This window comes from Camelus bactrianus, chromosome 11 (assembly GCF_048773025.1).
Source record: "Camelus bactrianus isolate YW-2024 breed Bactrian camel chromosome 11, ASM4877302v1, whole genome shotgun sequence".
Classification (NCBI taxonomy): Eukaryota; Metazoa; Chordata; class Mammalia; order Artiodactyla; family Camelidae; genus Camelus; species Camelus bactrianus.
Genome location: NC_133549.1, coordinates 71,447,787 through 71,471,800, shown reverse-complemented (window position 1 = coordinate 71,471,800; position 24,014 = coordinate 71,447,787). Strand labels below are relative to the sequence as shown.

The 24,014-nt window shown below is 43.8% G+C and overlaps 1 protein-coding gene across 15 annotated transcripts in view; it reads left to right on the top strand.

The window, feature by feature from the left end:
- Window positions 1-24,014, top strand: part of KCNMA1 (potassium calcium-activated channel subfamily M alpha 1) — a 705,404-nt gene that overhangs the window by 631,695 nt on the left and 49,695 nt on the right. For all 15 annotated transcript variants that reach the window (XM_045522775.2, XM_045522776.2, XM_074374290.1 and 12 more), the window contains 2 exons: window positions 1,498-1,722; window positions 5,301-5,493. In XM_045522775.2, coding sequence (XP_045378731.2) covers window positions 1,498-1,722; window positions 5,301-5,493 — 418 coding nt within the window. The remainder of the gene's footprint in view (window positions 1-1,497; window positions 1,723-5,300; window positions 5,494-24,014) is intronic.

Sequence of the window (24,014 nt, the reverse complement as noted above, 5' to 3'; positions counted from 1 at the left end):
ATTTTTTACAGCCTGTGTCTTAGGTGTCCCTGTACTGTTGGCGGAGAGAAGCCAATAATGGTGACAGCCCCTGCTTTATTCTAACGATCAGGGAGTGAAAGGTAGCTTCTTCCTCTCCTTGGGGGTTACTGTAATAACCCTGACATTGTCGTGAATTGCAATATTGGCATTTAAACGATCAATACACCGGTCAATTCTAGGGATTAAATCGAGCAGGGTTTGATATGTGCGGTGGACATTAATATGCCTCCCCCAAAGCATTGTAAACCACATGGGGCCATCCAGACACGCAGGGGGTGGACAGGGAGGAAGAAAGGCGAGCTGGGAGGCATCGGACCAGAAAGAAAGGCAGAGAAAGGCCCACGACTGGCCTCCTGTGTTGTTCTCTGTGCTGACACAGTGAGCAGTGGCTGCGCATTTGCATTTCCTGGGAAGCTGTAACTGGGGTGGTTTTATTCTTTCATTTGTCCCCTTTGTAAATACAGACCTAGAGTCAGGGGAAGACATGGGCTTGTTGTTCTTCCGTTTTGTCTCTAGATCCGTTTAGTGCTTCCTTGGGAGTCTTCCTCCAACGACTTACATAGGTGGCCACTGCGGGCCTGTCCCTGGAAACCCCAGGGCAGCAGTGGACAGCAGTCAGCTAACACTTTATGTAAAGGGTCATACAATAAATAATTTAGGTTTTGTTGGCCGTACAGTCTCTGTCACAACTAATCACCTCTGCTTTTGTAAAAGCAACCACGGGGAATACGTAAATGAGTAAGATTGGCTGTGTTGCAACACAATATTTTTGGAATTTGGATTTCATCTAATTTTCACATGTTCTGAAATATTCTTCTTTTGACTTTTTCCAACGATTTTCAAATGTAAAAACCAATCTTAGCTCACTGGCCATACAAAAGCAGGTGGCGGGCCAGGTTTGGTCTGTGGGCCATAGTTTGCCAGCCCCTGGCTCAGGACATCGAGTGCTATCTACTGATGCAGTGATGTACTGGGAGGTCCTGATGATGGGTCTAGAATTTAAAACTCATTTCTCATGCCAAGGCCTGCATGGGTCGCACTGTTTTATCATCATCTCAGCAAGGGAGGCAGAAAAGGCAGCTCATGTTATCAACAATTTCCTGGAAACTAAGACTTCCTTTTCCAAATGACATAAATATTGCTGTTCCCTCTAATTTTTCCCTCCTGAAAATTATTATGAAAGATCTTCAGCTTGTATGTATGGATGACATGTCTTCCTTAAATCTTTTCTCAAAGAAGGTAATGATATGTGTGAATATATGCTTACAGATATTTATTACACAAAATAATTTATACACACATACTCAAATTATAAATAAATATGGCATGTATATAACAGTGAAGAAATTAAAAAATAATAGCCCAGAGTCAGCACTCAGCCAGTGTTTCCTCGGTATTTGACATAATGATTTTTCAGTCCTTACCGCAGCCCCCTGAGGTCTTCTCTCCAATGCATGTGCCTTCTCCCTCTGGCAGACTCGGAGTGAAGCCGCCATGACCGTCCTGAGTGGCCACGTCGTGGTTTGCATCTTTGGCGATGTCAGTTCAGCCCTGATTGGCCTCCGCAACCTGGTGATGCCACTCCGTGCCAGCAACTTTCATTACCACGAGCTCAAGCACATCGTGTTTGTGGGTTCCATTGAGTACCTCAAGCGGGAATGGGAGACGCTTCATAACTTCCCCAAGGTGTCCATATTGCCTGTAAGTCCAAGGTCACATAATTGATGCTTTTTTCTTCTTTTTCATTCACAAAAGAAAAATCCCTGATGAATGTAATAGCAGTAGCTTTGATCCTGCCTCTGCTTCTTCGTCTGGTTATGGGCCTGAGGACTCAGCCCTTCCCCTGTGCTCTGTCTAGGAAGATCCAAACCCTGGGAGACCTTATTAAAAGGAATTTGCAGCCAAGTTCAGTTGCTCATCAGGCATGGAGTTTAGCTGGTATCAAATGTGTTAACCGTATCAGTGTCTAAACACTCTCTTACCTACCTCAACCCAGTGCTTTGCAATATTATGATGCTTACAGCAGAATTTACATATAGAACTATTTATACCATTTTATTTATGACATTATTAATGTTTGGAGAAATCTTATTTTACCATGTTCTGTTTTTAACTGAATGTATTTAACAGAGTTCTTTATTTATTTCTGCTGTACAAAAGCCCAACCCCTCCTGGTGGCCAGCCCCTACCTCCCAGTCATTTAGAAGCTCAGCAAGGTTTTCATGAGGTTGTATGTGTGCATGTGATGTTCTTGATTACAAAACACTAGGACCCAAATCTAAAAGGAACTATGTGGGACTCCACAATTTAGCGTGAGGACCTGGGGCACGTGATCTGCGAGTCATGTAACTAATTACTTCCTAGTCGTTAACCAGTTTATTTTCTATAAACTTTCAAATAATTGTAGAGCGCTGTACATTTCAACATTTGACATGGTTCTCCAGGTCACAAACCCATACAAATATCACTTACCCTCCAAATATTTTTCTTGGAAGTTCACATTCCTAAAACTGAGGAACATGAATTTGATTCTATTGAGGAACATGAATTTGATTCTATATTTCAAGAAGTCTAAATTTTTCCACACTTATGGAGCTAGAAATCCATTATTTCTGTTATCTGCTTATAGAACCTCAGAAATGGAAAAAGAAGAAGCAAGGTAATATAATTCAATAAAGAAGACCTAAGAATCTATCCACAAGTAATACCCCTTGTATCTACCATGTAACTCAACATATGCCTGACACAATAGATGATAAATATATAAAGAAGTGAGAAAAATATAGACAGATATCTTTTGGATGCTGGGCCCAAAACTCACTGCCTTAATGAACACATGGAGTTAAAAATCTTTACCTGCGGAAAAACAAATAGTCACACACGTAGAAGAGCCTAACTAGATACGCACCTTGCTAATTTCAGAAACATGTACATTTCTGTGATTATTTATCTTCCTACACGGGCTCTTCCACGTGGTCCTTGGGAACAATGAACTGGAGTTTCAAAATCTTTTGTAAAGAGCTCATTATTTTTCTGGGATACAAGAGTCTATGTATGTGTGTATGTGTGTGGTGTGTATGTGTGATGGCTGTGTGTGATAGCTGCTATGTGTGCATGCTTGGTGTGTGTGTGTGTTTCCTTCTGCACGCCCTAGAACACATCCACTCATCGCCTGCACCTATATGAATAACTTCTCCTATTTGCAGGGCCTTTTCAAACCCTCCAAAATTAGCACCTGCCAGCACAACGTATTTGTACAAAATGGGCTTTCACCTCTGTCGTCACATAATTTCATTGTTTAAACAGGGCCGCACAGATAGGGCCAGCCTGGAGAAACACAGGGTGTTTCTGTGTATGTCGTCTGTATTTCTTGAGTTTTGAAATCATGTGTGCATAGCTGCACAGGGATTGTCTTATATCACAATGACTGCTGGGTTCCCTACAAGGTGAGAATTCAGAGAATATGGATGTAGACAGTTGAGGTTTAAGCAATGGGCTTAGGAAATGATTCAGGAAGTTGGTCAGACTTATTTTGTACCAAAAGACCCCAGGAAATGAGGGGAGATGTCTGCTTTTCTCAAAAGATACTGCTCCACAGCCTGGAACTAGTAGCTTTCCAGTCCGTAGCACGATGTGCCTGTTCCTCCGTAAGTCCACTTTGCAGCAGTATTTTGGAGGCTGAGGTGAGAACCAGGACTGCCACTAAGCTGTAGAAGAGGGCTGATGGCCTTGATCTCTGCGGCCAGGTCCAATCTTCTCAAAGCCCCGTTTCCATGAGGGAGACTGAGAGGAAGGCAGTCACAGATACATGGCCGGTGACACACCTCTCCTTACACAGGCAGTGTAGTTGAAGGTCACTCAAGGGCTACTGAAAGTCACTCAAGTCTCCATGAGGGCAAATCAGAAGCTGGATTTAGGCTGGAGGTCCAAAGAGGCTGGTGGCTGGCCATGAACTCCAAAATGATGCCCCTGGGACCCTCTGATGTGGGATGACCTGATGAGTTCTGCCGTGGCCCCTTCTGAGGACACGGAGCACAAGGACTCATGGTCTCCTGCTCCGGCCCTAACCCTTCTTTCTACCAGTGGCTGCATTCCCAGCCTCTGTCATTACCTCCTTCATCTGGGGTTTTTTCCACTGTTTTTGGTCGTTGTGGGATTTTTTTTAAGTCTGTTTACTAGCTTATTTATTTTTAATTACTCCAGTAATATACAAATACGTCCTTGTTATAAAATATTCAAACAAAACAGAAGCATATGAAGTCAAAAACAAACTTTTCCTTCACCCCCAATCTTACTCTCCTTCCCAGGGGTAATTACTGTTATTAGTTTAGTGTGTATTTTTCCTGAACCTTCTCTCGGAATGTACATACATTTATAAATACATTCATAAACATATAGTTTTAGTTCGTGGATTTCTTTTTACATAAATGAAATCATACTTTTCGAGTTGTATAGAGCTTGGCTTTTCCTGTTTGTTTGTTGTCGTTTAATCCTCTGTCTGAGATCCTTCCAAGGCAATACCTACACAGAGAACCCTTTCAGCCTCGTTACCTGCTGCATAGACTTCCATTGTTTCTATATCTGACTGTGTGTTTAACCATGCCTATATTCTTGGACAATTAGGCAATTTCCTAATTTTTTTCTTGCTGAAAATATGCAATGAAATCATATGACCTGAAGCTTGACTCCTTTCCATTTCCCCTTTGCAAGATGGGTGTTAATTTCTCTCTCTCCCACATCCTCCAAATTGAGCGGTGCTTTCAGCCCCACCTCATCACACCATTCTCCCTGCCTATTTCCCCTTGGTGGCCTTGGAAATTCTAGTTGGAGCTGCTGTCTTTTTTGCTCAAGCCAAAAGTGACCTGCTATTAAAGAAACAGGCATTTGAAACCCACTCCCTCATTACATTCTGAAAGCCAGAGGTTGCCACAGGACAGTTACTTAAATCAAGACAATTTCCGGGCAGGAAGAAGATGTAGAACCCTGGCATTATTCCTCTCCCTCGTTAGTTAGTAATAGCTTGATTGAGTATTGAGAGCAAGCCTAAAATGCTGCCATCAGCACCAACTACCCTTTAGATTAGCACACAACTCCTATTCCCTTGAACGTGGTTAGGCCAGCTTAATGTCAAAGCATAAAAAAGATACTTGTTAAATAATTTCCCAAAGCTCTGGCTCCATCTTTAATTTGTTTTTATTTTTTTTCCCCTCTTCCCCTCTCGTCCCTCAGTCTCATTTTTGCTTCTCCTTTTTTTTTTTTTTCTTTCTTCTATGCCAAAGGGTACGCCATTAAGTCGGGCTGATTTAAGGGCCGTCAACATCAACCTCTGTGACATGTGCGTTATCCTGTCAGCCAATCAGAATAATATTGATGATACTTCGCTGCAGGACAAGGAATGCATCTTGGCGTCACTCAACATCAAATCTATGCAGTTTGATGACAGCATCGGGGTCTTGCAGGCTAATTCCCAAGGTAAGGACAGCCTGTAATACTTCTCTGCTGTGCCTGTGGGGGACAGGGGCTGGCAAGAGGGATATCCTTCACTTGGTAATTCAAAGGGGCTCACATCAGCCTGCCTGGTAGGGAAACCTGCGGTGGCTCTGATGACTTTCAAAGAGGCATCTGCCGCCTCTTCTTGCCAGCCCGGGAAGCGGGCTTGAGACCTGAACACCCACGCTCACAATAGGCTACCTTCCCTGAGAATCACCCAGCCTTTAAAACGCCACCCTCTCAGCCTTCCCAAACAGTGGCTTTGTCACCAGGGTTGCCAGCTAAGTGTCAGAGCCCTGAAATGATGCTGTCTGAATGATTCCCAGTGTTCCTCCTCAGTATGTATTTTTGCCATTGACCTGTTTTGAGCTTTGCCATTGTTTCAGCTGCGCAGGGGTGTTGTAGGCTGCCCAAGGGATGGTGGTCTCTGGAGGGTGGGCACTGTATGGACGGTAAAAGTCATTTAGCGAGAGGTGACACTTGTCAGCCCATGCATTCTCTATAGGAGGCGCGGCAGCATTAGATGACACAGTGCTCTGCCCCAATCGTCCCTGTCATTTGCTCTGGGATGCTGGGCAGATGGCTACAAGTAAAGATGTCATCTAGGTGTCTCAGGGAGTAAAGATGCTGTCTCGGCTCTCAGAGAGACGTTACCACAAAACCCCTGTAACAAATGACCTCGCTCTTCAGGGCCTTGGCAAGGACAGGATGGGAGCCATCTTCCTCCAAGTAATGCGTCTGTGTAGGCCCACCGTGAACTGTCGGATCATTGTCATGGGTGGTGTTGGGTGCCTGGTGGAGCCCTGAATACCATGGTCTCAGGAGCGAAGGCAGAGGGAGCACAGCCTGTGAGAGCTGTAGCTTCTGGGCTGATATGCACCATCGCATTGATACGATGACGCTCCGCTCAATCGATCGGTCGTGCAGCCTAGACCCAAGGGCTCCGTTATCATTTGTCAACTCAGCATCACCACCCCCTCCTTCCGACGTCCCCTCGACATTGCAGCAAAGCCAGGAACAATAGTTCTTAGAATCCCCTTCCCTGCCTGGTTCTGGGCAGGCGTCTGCCAATGATGAGAGAGGGGTACTGGGGTGAGATCTGGAAAGCAGAAGAGAACCTTGATTCTTGGGAGGCAGCTCAGACCCTGAGTGCAGGTGCGAGGGTCAAAACAGCTCTCAGGGGAACCTGTTGAGAACCCGTAGCTTTGCTGCTGGAGATGGAGATGGGGGTGCGGGCTCCCCCGAGGGTCTTGAGACACACAGCCCCTTCTGGTGAAGTTCAGGAGACCCTGCCCCTTAGTGTTGCAGGTAAAATGGCTAATGGTGGCCTCTTTGACTTTTGCTCCCCCAGCCCTTCCCAGGGCTGTGTCAACCTCTAATTTTCATCATGCTTGGCTTAATAGAGTGGCTTCTATTCTTGACCTAACCGTAGCTGATACAGCCTGAAGCTTGGTTTTGACCTCTGGACTCCCCACTCCTCTGCCTCTCCCCCACATCTAAATCTTGGGATCCATTTGCTCAGCTGTGCCTGCAGGACAGAGCAACGTGTCTTGTCGGGGCCCTAAGAGAGAGCCGAAACTCTTCCCTGCCCCCTGCCCAGCCTGCTCAGGGAGCTGAGGTGACAAAGGGTGGGAGGAAACAGTTCTCTGGCCTTCTAGGAGGTGGAAAAGGCAAGCTAGCAGTTGGTTCCTGCCTTTAAGTAGTTGATCTTCAATGTGGTCTCCCCAGCCGCACCCCAACATGGGCATCACCCAGGCACCTTGTTAGGAATGCAGAATCTCATGACCTACCAGCTCGGGTTAGTGTCTGCATTCTAACAGAGTTGCCAGGTGACTCGTGTGCACTGCTTTAAGGCACGATAAATCCTCATGCTCACAAAACCGGGTCCAGAGAACATGCTGACCAAGACACTCCCCTTCCCTGGGCAGGAACTAGCAGAGGGAATGGAAAGACAGGGAAGCAGCAGAAGTGCTCCCTTCAGGGGAGATGGAACCGAGTGGGGGCAGGGAGACACTCCCTCTCCCCAGCGTGCCTGTTTCCTCCCAGTTTAATAATCCCGATTTTCAAGGTCCTAGATTAGAGTCTCAGTGTCTAATTTAGTTACACATGCATCTGACATACGTGTTCCTTCCAGCTCTCATAAACCTTATCCCAGCCTCTCAGATCCTGTTTGATGGCCAAACTGGTAAAAATGCTTCCCCTTCCCTCTTCAGATACTCAGTTCGCAAAAGCCTTCTTTACTGTTTTTAACACAGGAGTAAGCAAGACAAGTAGGTTTTAGTGGGAGAGAAGGAAGAAGGGAAAAGGGAGCTTGTTTCTCCTGCATTTAAAAGGGCTTCTTCTGTGCGCACACACACACACCCAGAAGAGGCAGAGGATGCACTGTGAGGCCAGTGGTGGTTTTCAGAGACTCCTGTTCAGCACTGGAATGGAGCATTCCCCCCCACCCCCCACCCGCCATAGCCAGCAAGCATTCTGTTTGGCTCTCAATGAGAGACCATCGAAGCTGTAGACCCACTGAGCCCTTATTTCCCCTTGTTTTCTTGCTCTGTCTGCTCCTCTCTTGTCCTCAGTTTCTAATACAACCCCTCTGTCTAGTGACACTCTGACCTTCCAAAAAGCAGTGGTCCAGTGGTGACCATTAACATGGAAAGTCCCTTCCTCCCCGACGGGTGAGCATTGTAAGCTCACCTCTGGGTGCTCACCGTCCAGCCCACTTCTCAGGTTCATCCCAGCCTGTGGGGTCAGAGGGATAAGCTGAGTTTCCAGGCTGCTCCCCTTCCTCGAGACCCTCGTGACCAACTGGAATGCCCATTGGCCTCAAATATTTTGGTTACCCTTCCTCTGGCCATTTGGCACAGCCGAGCTCCAAGTGGGAATTACTGAGTCCAAAATGGATTTTACATTGCTCTTTTCATTTTTGGGAACAAAGCTAACTTCCCCATGAGTGATAAATACAGAGATTTCTAGCCACTGCCACCTCGCCTTTCATCACTTTTTGTTCTGTAGTCTTTATAAAACCCATTCCTTTGTTTTGTCTTGAGAGCTATGTCACCATCTCTCCAGAACACAGCACAGAAATACGGACCCAGGACAGATGTGTGTGCTCTTGGGTCAGAGTATTCATGCAATCTTAGAGAAAGTTGTTCTAAAATGAAATGAAACATGAAAGCGTATCTTAACATTGAGGAGATAGAGGCTTCACTGGGATTTGTGTTCGGACACTTGCCACCGCTTGTTATTTGGTCTCCCAGACTAACAAAACCTCTTTTCACATTCCCTTTTGGTGTCACTGTTCCAGCCCACATGGTGTCAGGACTGGCCCAGCCTAGGGATTCTGGACTAGATACTTTCTGAAAAGATCTAAGATGTGATGGCTGGTTGTCAAAAAGAATTACAGAGAAAGGTGGCGTACACCATGCTGGACGGTATATCCAATGTGACAGTTGGGTCTATGAGATGCAGTTTTAATATACAGCAGGCAAGACTGCAGTGACAATTACATAAAGCAGGTGAAGTCGCTTCTTGCTGGTCAGCAAACATCAGCTCAGAACCACTTCACAGCTCTTTACCAGCAACTAAGTGCCTCTATTTACAGAGCGCCTGTCACTTCCCTTTGGCTGGAGAGCTGGTGTATTATTTAGCACGCATTTATCTGGGGAAAACATTTCAATTTAAATCAGCTGGTACAACAGTGGCTCTTGCCAGACTCTCTCCCTGTGGTTCTAAAAGACAAGAACTGAGTCTGATCTTGGAAGGGAGGGTGAGCAGAGGGAAGCAAAGTCTATTCTCAGAGAGCCGTCAAGTCAGTACCTGAAAGGAAGGATCATACAATTGCATTTCCCAATATGCTTTTTTTATTGATAGGTTGTTGATTTACAATGTTATATTAGTTTCAGGTGTACAACAGGGTTCTGAGCTCTTTGATTCAGTATTTTTATAGATTATGCTTCATTTAAAGTTATTATAAAATGTTGGCTTATTCCTTGTCTGTACAGTATATTCTATATTTTATACATAGTAGTTTGTGTCTCTCAATCCCCTAGTTCTATCCTGCCCCTTTCCCTCCCCTCTCCCCACTGGTAACCACCAGTTTGTTCTCAATTGCTGGGAGTCTGTTTCCATTTTATTATATACATTCACTTGTTATATTTTCTTTTAGATTCCACATATAAGTGATAACATACAGTATTTGTCTTTCTCTGTCTGACTTATTTAACTAAGCATGATACCTTCTAGGTCTGTCATGTTGTTGCAAGTGGCAGAATTTCATTCTCTTATGGCTGAATAGTATTTGTGTGTGTGTGTGTGTGTGTGTGTGTGTGTGTGTGTGTGTGTGTGTGTGTATCACATCTTCTGTCCATTCATCTATTGATGCACACTTAGGTTGCTTCCATATCTTGATTATTTTAAATAATGCTGCTGTGAACACTGGAGTACATGTATCTTTTTGAATTACTATTTTTGTTTTCTTCAGATATATACTCAGGAGTAGAATTGCTGGATCGTGTGGTAGTTCTGTTGTTAGTTTTTTGTCATTACGCTTTTATATCAAGTTATGAAATGAGCATTTATAGTTTCTTCCCTCTTAACCTTTCAGTAAGGGTAAGTCTTAAGGGAAGGAGAGAGGAATAAGTGAGTGAGGATTTATATGCCAAGTACTGTGGACACAGAGTGGCTACCATATTGGACAGTGTTGGTCTAGAGCATAGGCTTATTGCCTTGCTAAGATTTGGATTAAAAGGAAGATGATGATTAGATCCATCTTTTAAAAAGATAATGGGCAAAGATATGAGCGTGGCTTAGAGGTGGAAAGAGATAGTGGCATGAACTATATAAGATGACCACTGTAGTGGATTGGCAGCAGTGGGATGAGGGCTGAGAGTATGGCTTTAGTGATGTCAGTAGTGAGGACCAGTCAGAAAGTGAGATAGATTTGAAATAGAGAAAATAGCCATTGAAGACTACTTGATGGGAAGGAGGTGTGGATAAATAAGGATAAGAAATTGGGAATGAGTTTTGAGACTGGCCGCTGGGTGGATGTAAAAGTGATTAAGTAAGCAAAGGACCCAGAAGGCGAAACAGGCTTGGGGCAGAAGGTAAAAAGTTTGGTCCTGATTCATTTCAGTTGAAATTATCTGGAGAATATCCAGCAAGAAATAAGAACATATGGTTACAGGGATAAAGTTAGCTTGGTGCCATAGACTTGGAAGTCATTGATGATGGACAGTGTATAGGCCATGAGAGTGGATATTTCCTAGGGAGACAGGCAGGGCAACTAGGAGAAAAGGGAGCAATGTGGAACCTTGGGAAACATCAACATTGAAGGGACAAACAGAGGAAGAGAGAGGGGCTGGGCTGAGGACGAAGATTTAGGGGAGTAGGAGTGAGTGGTATGAAGGTCAAGGAGAAAAGGGTTGAATAAATTCCAGAGTAGCAATCGAGAATATATCCTAATTATTTGTCACTGTGTGTTTTTTCTTGAGTGACTCTGAGCTCTTTGAGAGGCAAGAACTCTTTCTCATCTTGCTCGTCTTCATGTCCCCAGTCCCTTTAGCTTAGGACCTGACACAGAATTGGCATGCCATAAGAATTTGCTGGGATGAACTGATTTGAAAGGAAACAGTGATTAGCACTGTCAGATACTACAGGAAAGTCAAGTAGATGAGGACCTAAAAATGGCAACAGCACATTTGACCCTCAGGAAGTTGCTGACAATCTTAACAAGAGCAGCTGAGTAACTTGTTGCCAGTAAAATCTGGCATTCTGGGGACTAAAGCATTAATGGGAGGTGAGAATTAGAGACCGTAGATTAGTCTTTTACTTGCAGATAGGGAGAGGAATAGGATATTTCAGAGGAGCCCATCCAAGAAAGGATTTCCTTTTGGTTCTTGGAGTGGAGATAAATACACTGTATCTGTTGGCTATAGTAGACTAAGGTGAAGCCCCATGGAGGGGAAAAGTTTGGAGCTCTAGGAGAGAGTTATTAAATGTTAGAGAGGGAGACAAGGAGAAGCAGGAGAGATGATGTGTCCTTCTAAAGGAGAAGGAATGACACTGAGACAGAGGGCTGGATGGGGAGGATGAAACTGGAGGAAGCTCAGTCTGATGTCTCCTGCTTTCTCCATGATGCAACCAATTTGGCTTTCCTTGAGGAGTTAAGGGAGTGGGACAGTTGGGACAGGGAACTGATGGTGATAAAGGCTCAAAGCAGACATCGTGGAAAACATGAAGGGGATGACTGGCATTAGGGGACAGCACTAGGAGTGTTGGTGAGGACCAGCTGAGGTTGGGACTGTGATGGTGTAATGAACGCAGGCAGCACAGCCCTGCAGCTCTCTCTGTGATGCCTGGTAGAAAAAGCACAGAAATTAGAAATTGGCTTTAGCTTGGGAAGGAGATATGAAGGAGGCAAAGGATTCCTTGGTGCTGTTGAGAGATTATTAAACTGAGTGGCCCAGGGTCTAAGATGGTAGGTGAAGAAATCAACCCAGGGTTGGGGTTCATAAACCAAAAGGCCACAAATGAAGCAAGAAATAAATCTCTGTGAGGTCAAAGAACAGGAATGTGGAGTCAAGGGGCAGGAGAGCCAAAGGGTGGGAAGTTTGATCAGACAGGAGTATGTGATCACCTCAGAGATGAAATACTCCTTGCAGAGCCAGAGCAGAGGTTGCTGATGTTACACTGAAAACAATTCTCCATGAAAACTCTGAGCCCAAAGCAAAGCCCATCAGATCACCACCATCACCACCATCAGCACCACCATCACCACCACCACCAACTGTAACAATAACGCTTCATGAATGTTTCCTGCATAGTCGGCAGTATGTGGTAGGCATTTTGCTAACCAAGACAATAGGCATTACTTAGGTCACTGGTTTTCACTCTTGGCTGCACATTATAATCACCGGGGAAATGTTGAAAATATCAGTGCCTGGGTTGCACCGTAGCTGTTGTGATTTAGCTGGTCCGGGGTACAAACTGGGCATCAGGGGTTTTCTAAGCTCCCTGGTGATCCCCAGATGCAGCCAGGGTAGAGAACCACTGCCCAAGCTGGCCCTCAGAGGAGGTGTATGAGGTGAGAAGTTTCCTATTTTGATTGTAAAGAGGAGGAAACTGAGGCTTAGAAAAGTTAAGTAATCATTTTAACCAGGGTTTCCTGGTTTCCTGAGAATCCTAAACTTGAAACCATTTTACTTCTTTAGGACAATTCTGTTGTCTCAACATGTTGGTCTGCCTTCTTCCTTTCATATGTTTTGGATGGTCATTAGCTTTCCCAAGACTGAAAATCCTTAACTGAAGAAAAGTGGTAGGGGGATGCAGCAGGGAACCAGGCTGTGTTCCCTGCCCAGCTGGATATATTGGTCATCTTGTCTCTGTCATAAGTCTCAAGGTGATAAATAAAGGGTATTAGTTGCCCAGTGGACAAGACTTCTTCTTTATTTTTTTATTTTTTTATTTTTAATTTTTTATTGATTTATAATCACTTTACAGTGTTGTGTCAAATTCCAGTGGACAAGACTTCTTCTTGACCATAGCTTTTGAAAGGCAACAGGGCTGAGATCCACACTTCACAGATATCAAACACCAATGTTACTCACCTCCAAAGCCATCAGCATGCTCCTCCCAGTGTCTGGGTCTCTTCAAAAAGATGGAGCATGTGCATTTCAAAGCCTGGACTAAATTTGGGTGTTGGTGTTAAGTTTCCTCTCTCGTTCCCTTTCCTGTTCCATGCTCTGCATTCATCTGCTTCATGCTATCCTATCCTGAAGGTGTCGATCCAATCCCATGAATATTTATTAAGCATCTGCCATGTGCCCAGACTGTGCAAGGCAGGCACTGCCGGGGAGTCAGGGGTCATGGACCACGTTCCCAGTCCTTGCAGCAATATATCTAACTCTGCTTCAGAGTGCTGCTGTATCACTGTGAGGGAATGACCGTCTCTGGAGGGTAACACTGGGACAGAAAGAGAAAGAGAGTGCATGTGAGAGACATTCTGAAAAAAAAATGGACAGGATTTCAGCAGGTGGAAACAAACGGGACCGGCTACAGTCAGAGAGAACAGAAGTCAGGGGGCAGAGGTTCATGGGGATGTGAATGAGGGACAGCAGTGAGCATAGTTTGGTGGGAATACAGTGTGTGTATAAGGCAGCAGGGAGACATAAGGCTACAGTGCATGCTAGGCACTGAGGATTTTTTTTTCAGCTAGGAAGCTGTAAATAATTTTTTATGACTCTGAGTTAGGAAGCTGTAAATCATTCAGTAGGCACTGGGGAGCTATGGAAGATTTCAAAGCAGGAGGCTGATGGGATCAGACCTGCACTTTAGGGAGATTGATCCGGCAGCCCTGTGAAGCACTGTTTGGGGTAGTAAAGAAGAGGATGCAGGTGCACTGGGTAGGAACCGTGGTTATCCAGGAGGAGATGGGGAACTGTGAACTGGAAAAAGAATGAGAGGTTCTAGTGTGAGGTGAGTGGATGTAAAACAGACTGCGTGAATGTGAGCTTTCTTCCCTGTGATGGAGGACAGTGGCCGCTCACTGGAAGAGGCCTGCAGGGAGGAGGTACTGGCTGCAGGAGAAAGCATGTTGGTTGTGTTGGGTTCTGGTGATGGTTCATTTCCACATGGACTTGGTGGAAAATCCAGGTGGGCATGAAAGGCAGTACATGGGGACCTTTCAGGAGAACACGGTGGAAATGAAGTCCTGAATCCAGGAGAGGGTCACAGTTAGAGACCTGCCCCACTGCTCATGGTCTGGCAGCAGAGGAGAACCTCAGGGGAGAGGTTGAGGAAAGAGAGTTGAAAGGCACAAGTCTGAGAAGTGTCTTAGAAAGGTCAGAGGGAACCATTGAACCATTGGTAGAAGCTGAGGAACCACAAGCTGAACCGAGTTCCCAGTGGCCCTGGGAAGAGGGGAGCCTGTCTTGGGACAGATACCCACTGCCTGATTTTCCTCACCTTCTCTAAATTTATTGTTCTAGATTTTATGCCTCTTTGTAGCCACAAGTTTAAAAGATTATAGCAGACTTACATAAACACACCAGCAGGTGCACACACACACACACACACACTCCAGTGTCCCTCCAGCCCTTCATGACCCTCAGGCACAGTTACACTAAATGAAGTCCACATATAAGCAGATGCTCTCCTTTGTCTGCGTTTCAACAAAAGTTAAGAGCCTCGAGTAAGAAATGACATTTTTCTTTGGAAGTACGGCTCTAGTCCTTGGAGAGACAGCACTAACTGGGGGCATAGGGTACTTCCTAAAGTCTGAGGTAGCTGTTACTGTTCCAGAGAATAAAATGGGACTTCTAAAAAAAACCCCAAAAGTCAACAGAAGGAAATAATAAAGATCAGGGAGGAAACAAATAAAATTGAGATTTTAAAAAAACAGAAAAAAAATCAATCAAACCAAAAGCTGGTTTTTTGAAAAAGTAAATAAAATTGACAAGCCTCTGGCCAAACTCACAAAGAAGAAAAAAGAGAGAGCACAAATAAGCAAAATAAGAAAGGAAAATGGAGAAATCACAACAAATAACACAGAAATACAGAATATCATATGAGAATATTATGAAAAACTATATGGAACCAAAATGGATAACCTAGAGGAGATGGACAAGTTTCTGGAAACATACAGTCCACCAAGACTGAATCAAGAAGAAACTGACCACTTGAACAAACCGATCACTAGAAATGAAATCGAATTAGAAAAAAAAAAAACAACAAAACTCCCCACAAATAAAAATCCAGGACCAGACAGCTTCACTGGGGAATTCTACCAAACATACAAAGAAGAACTCATACCAGTCCTTCTCAAACTCTTCCAGAAGAATGAAAAGGAGGGAATACTCCCAAACTCATTCTATGAAGCGACCATCACCCTGATACCAAAACCAGGCAAAGACACTACCAGAAATGAGAATTACAGGCCAATATCACTGATGAACATAGATGCAAAAATCCTCACCAAAATATTAGCAAATAGAATCCAACAGCACATAAAAAAGATTATACATCATGACCAAGTGGGGTTCATACCAGGGACACAAGGGTGGTTCAACATATGCAAATCCATCAATGTAATACATCACATCAACAAGACAAAGGACAAAAACCACATGATCATCTCAATAGATGCAGAAAAAGCATTTGATAAAATTCAACACCCATTTATGATTAAAACTCTCACCAAAGTGGGTATAGAGGGAACATATCTCAACATCATAAAAGCTATATATGACAAACCTATAGCCAGCATAGTACTCAACGGTGAAAAACTCAAAAGCTTCACACTTAAATCTGGGACAAGACAAGGTTGCCCACTATCACCACTCCTATTCAACATAGTCTTGGAAGTCCTAGCCACAGCAATCAGGCAAGAGAGAGAAATAAAAGGGATCCAAATTGGAAAAGAAGAGGTAAAAGTGTCACTATATGCAGATGACATGATACTATATATAGAAAATCCTAAAAGGTCCACACAAAAACTGCTAGAGCTGACTGAAGAATTCAGCAAGGTAGCAGGTTACAAGATTAACGTTCAAAAATCAGTGGCATTTCTTTATACTAATGATGAATCAATAGAAAAAGAGAGTAAAGAAACAATCCCCTTTAAAATAGCACCCAAAGTAATAAAATGCCTAGGAATAAATCTAACCAAGGAGGGGAAAGAATTGTACACAGAAAACTATAAACCATTGATGAAGGAAATTAAAGAAGACTTTAAAAAATGGAAAGATATCCCATGCTCCTGGATTGGAAGAATCAATACTGTTAAAATGGTCATACTGCCCAAGGCAATCTGCAGATTTAATGCAATCCCTATCAAATTACCCAGGACATATGTCACAGAACTAGAACAAATCATAATAAAATTTATATGGAACCACAAAAGACCTAGAATTGCCAAAGCATTACTGAAGAAAAAGAAAGAGGCTGGAGAAATAACTCTCCCAGACTTCAGCTACAGTCATCAAGACAGCATGGTATTGGTACAAAAACAGACATATGGACCAATGGAACAGAATAGAGAGCCCAGAAATGAACCCACAAACTTTTGTTCATCTAATCTTTGACAAAAGAGGAAAGAATATACAATGGAATAAAGACAGTCTCTTCAGCAAATGGTGTTGGGAAAACTGGACAGCAGTATGTAAATCATTGAAGCTAGAACACTCCCTTACACCATACACAAAAATAAACTCAAAATGGGTCAAAGACTTATACATAAAACAAGATAAAATAAACCTCCTAGAAGAAAATATAGGCAAAACATTATTTCACATACATCTCAAAAATGTTCTCCTAGGACAGTCTACCCAAGCAATAGAAATAAAAGCAAGAATAAACAAATGGGACCTAATTAAACTTACAAGCTTCTGCACAGCAAAGGAAACCATAAGTAAAACAAAACGACAATCTACAGAATGGGAGAAATTTTTTGCGAAAGAGGAAACCGACAGGGGCTTGATCTCCAGAATATATAAGCAGCTCATACGATTTAATAAGAAAAAAACAAACAACCCAATCCAAAAATGGGCAGAAGACCTAAACAAGCAATTTTCCAAGGAAGAAATTCAAATGATCAATAGGCACATGAAAAAATGCTCAATATCACTAATTATCAGAGAAATACAAATCAAAACTACAATGAGGTATCACCTCACACCAGTCAGAATAGCCATCATTCAAAAGTCCACAAATGACAAATACTGGAGAGGCTGTGGAGAAAAGGGAACCCTCCTACACTGCTGGTAGGAATGCAGTTTGGTGCAGCCACTGTGGAAAACAGTATGGAGACTCCTCAAAAGACTAGGAATAGACTTACCATATGACCCAGGAATCCCAGTCCTGGGTGTGTATCCAGAAGGAACCCTACTTCAAAAAGACACCTGCACCCCAATGTTCATAGCAGCACTATTTGCAATAGCCAAGACATGGAGACAGCCTAAATGTCCATCAACAGATGACTGGATAAAGAAGCTGTGGTATATTTATATAATGGAATACTACTGAGCCATAAAAACCAACAACATAACACTATTTGCAGCAACATGGATGCTCCTGGAGAATGTCATTCTAAGTGAAGTAAGCAGAAAGAGAAAGAAAAATATCATATGAGATCGCTCATATGTGGAATAAGAAAAGAAAAGAACATAAATACAAAACAGAAACAGACTCATAGACATAGAATACAAACTTGTGGTTGCCAAGGAGGAGGGCGGTGGGAAGGGACAGACTGGGAGCTTGAAATTTGTAGATACTGACAGGCATATGCAGAATAGATAAACAAGATTATGCTGTATAACACAGGGAAATATATACAAGATCTTGTGGTAGCTCACAGCAAAAAAAAAAATGTGACAATGAATATATGTATGTTCATGTGTAACTGAAAAATTGTGCTCTACACGGGAAATTGACACAACATTGTAAACTGATTATAACTCAATAAAAAATGTAAAAAAAAATTTAAGAAAATGAGACTTCTGTGTTATGTATGGGGGAGATCATGTGGGTTAAGTTCTCTCAATTATATTGGACAGCAGGAATCAGGATTCAAAAGGACCTTCCTAAACTGGAACTTTGGGACAAAACCCATAGGATGAAATGGAGTGAAGGCCACTGAGCATTAAGTTTCGAATAATTACTCAAGACAGGCTGGATAAACCTTGCTGATGGAAGTGTAATTTATTTGGAGCAGTGATTGCTTCATCCTGGCCCGTCTGAGAGGGAGTGTGTTGAGAGTGATGAAGATTTGAGGGAAGGAATTGACAAACAGGGAGTGCTGCCAAGGAGACGACCAGAACTGGGACGTGCTTGGACTGCGTGTCACTTGTCTAGTGGTTAAGAGAACAGGGCTTGGGGATCCAAAGGGCCATTTAATCTTCTGCTACATTGGACAAAACCAGCACCGATAGCAAGTGATAAAGGAGAAACAGGTTTTAATCCCACATAAGAAAGGAACGTCTAGAACAGAACGGGCTGCCTAAAAATACAGTGAGCATCCTCTCACTGTGTGACTGTTCGCCAAAGGAAAGTTCTCGGCATGATCTTTGTGATCGGGGTGGGGAATTGGATGAGATGAGTTCTGTGGTCCTTTATAACTGAGAATCTAGGGTATTGTCTCGATTTTGATGACAAGGAGAGCTGTGTTTTCGATAATCTACATTCTGACTCTGGAGGGAGGGCCATGCTGATTGGGAGAATTGGGGTCATAAGGGGTCTTTTAATGGAAACTTTCACGTCCCTCCAGAATGACATGGTCTTTGTGTCTAAGATGGGGGAACAGTCTGCATGGGAGTGAGCAGCTGCACATCTGGCTTTTCCATTAATTTGACAGACCACCCCCATCTTCAACTCCCATGTCACCCCTCAACACCTGCCCTTCCCAGGATTCTCCCCCAAGCCTCGCCCCCACCCCCACCCCACACACCAGGCTGCTCTTGCTTGCAAACCTACCTCTACACGTATCATCACACACCTGCCCCCTCCTTGAAATCAGAGAAGCCTTTTTTTCAGCTGCTCTCATATAACATTTCGTTACCACAGTATTCTCTCTCAATTCTAAAAGGGTGGTGGGGGAGAAGCCATTTCTCTTTACAGCCACCCAACGAACACAGCTCAGTGCTAAAATATTTTTCTTCCATTGTAACTGAAACGGCTGTTTGGCTTCTGTCCCAAAAACCAGGAAGACAATTATACTTAACTGTTTAGAGATTTATAAATACCACACTGGAGTAGCCTCTAGGTAGTAACTTTAGATACCCAGCCCAATCATTTTCTTTTTATTGGTTTGTGATTTAGATCTTATTTTGAGTCCTCTATAGTAAGAGTAGTACATTTCATTAGAAGAACTTACTAAACAATAAAGAAAAGCTGGCCAAGGGCTCCGAGCGGGTCTCAAGCACAGAAAGGGGACTGCCCTGTCCCGTTTCTTCTGCGGACATCACGAGACGGAGCTCAGCAGGGCGGTGCAGAGGCATTTCAGCACAGCAGCCACTGCAGACGTTTTCTAAGTCACTTCAACTTGGGAGGGTTTTTTTTCCTTCGTAGCGTATTTCACCACAGGAGAGACCCTCTGAAGCCAGCCATTGACTCTTCTGGTAATAGATTCCCAGTGAAGGAAACAAGGAAAAACCACCACCACCACCAGAGGCTGTAACAAGAGATCGAGGAACCTGGACTACTTTCTGACCCTGTGGAGGCGTTTAGACCCTCCGTAATCAGGGGCCTAACTCGAGGAGCGGATGTGAGGAAGAGAAAGTAAAAATGGACAGCTCTGCCTTTCCTTCCAGCTGCCCACAAAAAAGAGATTCACTTCCCCGCTCAGGCTGTGCCCTGCTTGAGACAGTCACAGTGAAAGGAAAGCTTAGCTTCAGACACAGAAAGCAGATGTGGCATGGTGTTGGGGATGTGCTGAGCCATCGTCCCAGCGTCAGGCTGCTTGGCTGCTCAGAACTCAAGTGCCTAGTTCATACTCCTTTTAAAAAATGATATTTCCTTTTTTTTTTCCCCAGGTGAGTCAGGCACCAGGCACATTTGTAGACAATATCTCATGTAATGTCTCCAATCACCTCCTCAGGCAGAGGTTATTTGTGTCCATTGTACAGATGAGAAAGCTGAGGCTCAGGAAAATTCAGCAACTTGCCCAAAGCCTGATAGATTGCTCAGCTCCCCAAACTGTCTGATTCCAAATCCTGTGCTTTTCTCACCATGTCTGTCTGCCCCATAAAAGAGAACAAGTGTTATTCTGAGGAGAACAGGCCTGAATCTAGACATCCGCTTTTAAGGGTCCTGGGAACCTCCCCAGGGGACAAATGTTCAGGGAAATGGAAGCACTCAAGGCATGTCAAACTCTCAAACTGCTTCTTCTTCTCTTTTAATTAAATATTTATTTTTCAACGTTTAAAAAAATTTGGGGGTGGGTATTAGGTTTTTTTTGTTTTAATGGAGATACTGGAGATTGAACCCAGGACCTTGTGCATGCTAAGCATACACTCTACTACTGAGCTATACCCTCCCCCCTCAAACTGCTTCTTGCAATCAATGGTTGAGTTTGTTTTGAATGTTCTTGTCTCTGTGCATCCCCCGTTTTGTGGGTCTCTGGCTCTCCTCACCCCAACAATTAGAGACACTGGGATCCTCTTGGTCTCTGACTTCCTTGCCACAGCAACTGGACAGACAAGAGCAGAGTTAAGAGAAGTATGAAGAGTTCTGCTTAGCTGCCACAGTATAATTGTTTGAGCTTTTTCCCTTGTTAATAGAGGTTTGATTCTGGAGCTGTCATAAAGAGGGTGTCAAGTTTGAGACCCAGAAATTGCTTTCTTTTGTTCAGAAACATAAGATGTTTCCAGGTTTTATCTACTCATCTCGCTTTCCTGGTGGAAGTTTCCATGGAAGGCAGAGAATGAACAGACCACTCTAGCCCTCAAAGCTGAAGATTTCAGGCTGTATGTTACACTCAGAAAAATGGTCCCAATAAACAGTCCTGTGGGAGGAAAGTGCGGTTGTGTGATCAGAGGACAGTGAAAGAAGTCCCGTCATCCCACGGACTCTCTAAGGCTCCTGATGGGATTCTAGATACGAATCAGCCCTTCTTTTCCTGAGCGTCAGTTTGGTTTATACCCTATGCCTGAGATTAGTCCCTGCTCCTTCCACGGTCCGTGCCCTCATGGTACTAATGGGATCTGCAGGCAGAGGTGACGGACATATAAAGTAAGTTGTATGGTGCAACTTGAATTCACGTATTTAACAATGTGGGGTCTGGAACATTCCAGAGTACCTAGCAAAATGCATGGTGTGGGGCATTTGTAATTTTCTGAGGCATGAATGAATCCATGTGCTGTGAAAATAGCAGGCATGCCCCATGCTAGCAGATGAGCCCAGCCAGCCGTCCACTGTATGTTTGTCTTTACCCATCCTTTTATAGGCAAACCATCATGTGAAGTCCTAAAAACCTTGATTTCCTTTCTTAAAAATAGCCCTATAAAGAAGGCAACTGACGTATAAATGACTTGAGTTCTGGATTGAGAGAATATTTAAGGGTATGAATGCCCCTTAAGGACTTCAGTTATACTTCGTGGAATGTTGTGGGGGAAATTATTCCCCCTAATTCAAGAAAAGCAGCATAGTAGTCATTAAGCATCTTGTTACATCCTGTAAGAATTTCTGCGGGTTGTTCTAAGTGCCACATGGATGTCACCACACAGGGTGTTATGAGAAGGGAGAAGTTGCTTTGGGTTGCAATGATCCAGAGGTGGGGGTTGCTCCAGAGTTTGTGGAGTCGAAATTGAAAATAGGTTTGATTATTATAAGTAAAAGGGTGATAGACAGATGGAAAGGACTGGGGCTGAGTGAAGAAAGGCACCAAAGCGGGAAAGGCAAAGTTTATTCACGACAGAGTACTTGGCTCATGTCTACTAATGACATAGCTGAGGGGCTTAAGGATCTCAGGGTGTCAAAGGAAATGATTGTAGATGAGGTCCCTATTAACTTGGGACCTCTATAAAAAAGCAGAAGAAACATCTCTGCTTTCTGCTCCAGGGAGCGTTGAATGGTCCCTCCGAGCTTCCCTGGCCACGTGGAGGTGGACGCTCTCTCTTCTCAGCAGCAGACAGGCAAGATGCTCCATCACCTGGGCAGGGTTCAGCAGCTGGGTTCTGTTGCTCTGCTTAATGATGGTGAATCACAAATGGGGCTGTCAGAGGGACGACTCCGTCATGTAGGGTCAACCAACAAAGTTTTAAATCCCACTTATGTCGATCATGTGGTATTTGACTTTGGATAAACACTCTGATTTCATTTCTTCATCCCTGAAGTGGCCCCACCTAAGTATCATGAGGGGGGGTGTGTGATTCCAAGAAGACGACTGCAGAGTAGTTTTACAAAATATCAAAGGCTTTAGAAATAGCATTTTGCTGTCAAGTTTAACCACGGCACGTGAGGACTCTGGAACTAACTTAAGTTTGAATGCCAGCTTTGCTACCTGTTAGATCTGGGCAGAGTATTTAACCTCTCTGTGCCTCAGTTTTATCATTGACAATACTGCTTGCACATGGTATCAAATTTTGGTGAGAAGTAAATGAGATATAGGGCTTTCTTTAGTCCATACATACCTTCAGGTGAGTCAGAAAAAGTCACTCCTTTCTTGAGACAATTTACTTCCATCTGTTGAAAAATCCTTATGATATACTGATTATGTTTGAACAGTATGCTTTTCTATCACCTCCTAGGAAAAAATATTGTAATAAATATGCAAATATACCATGTCCATGATATGAGTGGGGCCCACTTAGATGAGCTATTAAACAGTGCCTGACCTTGGCAACCATACATGGCAGCCCTGAATGAATGGATGTAAGGTACTTAGTACCTAGGGTGTAGTTAGAGATCAAGCAACATTAGTCACTTTTCTTACTATCAATATTGGATAGTTTTACCATTTTCTTTCATTTGGTCCCCCGAAATAACAATTAGCAAGGTAAGGTTATCCATTTGTACCTAGCAGCCAGAGTTACTATTGATTCTGCTTGTCAGTAGATAGGCGTGGAAAGTGGATGATGGTAGAAACCAAGACACCTTTGGGAAGTGAGCAGTCCAGGTGAGGGAGTCTTCCAAAGCCTACATACAGAGTTGTTGAGGAAGAACGGGGGCCAATTGACAGTGACCACTTGAATTTTCCCTCCTTGGACAGGCCAGTGTGGGACCACACAGTGGAGCTTCCCTAGGAAGCAGGGAGGCGAGGCCTCAGACAGCTCACTGGAAGAAGACCTCACACACATCCACTCTGTGCCAGTTGGTTACAGCAGGAGCCCTGATGTTTAGGTGGAATGACCCAATCTCATATTGCTACTGGCCGAGTGGGGCTCAGGCTGCTCCAGCTAAACTATGGTGGCGCCTGGCCTCCCTCCTTTACCTCTTTTCCTCCCAAAGAAAGTAATTTTGCCCCTTAGCCAGGAGCTCTGGGGATGATTTGTTCTTACCTGGGAAAAGGGTCTTGGATCCTTTTAAATACATAATAAAATGATGGATCTTCTCTGTGTCCTTCCCCCTACCTCCCCATAGGTGTATGCAGAAACACTTACATACACATTCAAGATGTTGACCTAGCATAGTGGCTTTCCACCGTAGTTGCACGTTATAATCAACTGGGAAACTTTTAAACTTTGCTGTGCCCAGGCCACATCCCGGAGCAATTAAATCAGACTCTGGGCATAGGATGTACAGCGATTCCAAGGTACAGCCGAGGCTGAGAAGCACAGATCTAGGTTCTTCTTTACCCAAGATAACCATCTGTGAGCCTCTTATCAGGGCTGTGGATTCACTAAGCTTAAATCTCCATAGAACTGGCAGCCTCCTAAGGATGATTTCTGGGAACTTAGGATGGCATATAATGGACATTATGAAAATGCTGCATATATGAGAAAAGAACTTTGACTCATGAACTTCCAGGTGGCTCCCAGCCCTACGCCAACCTCATCTAGAAAGAGCAGCAGAAATAA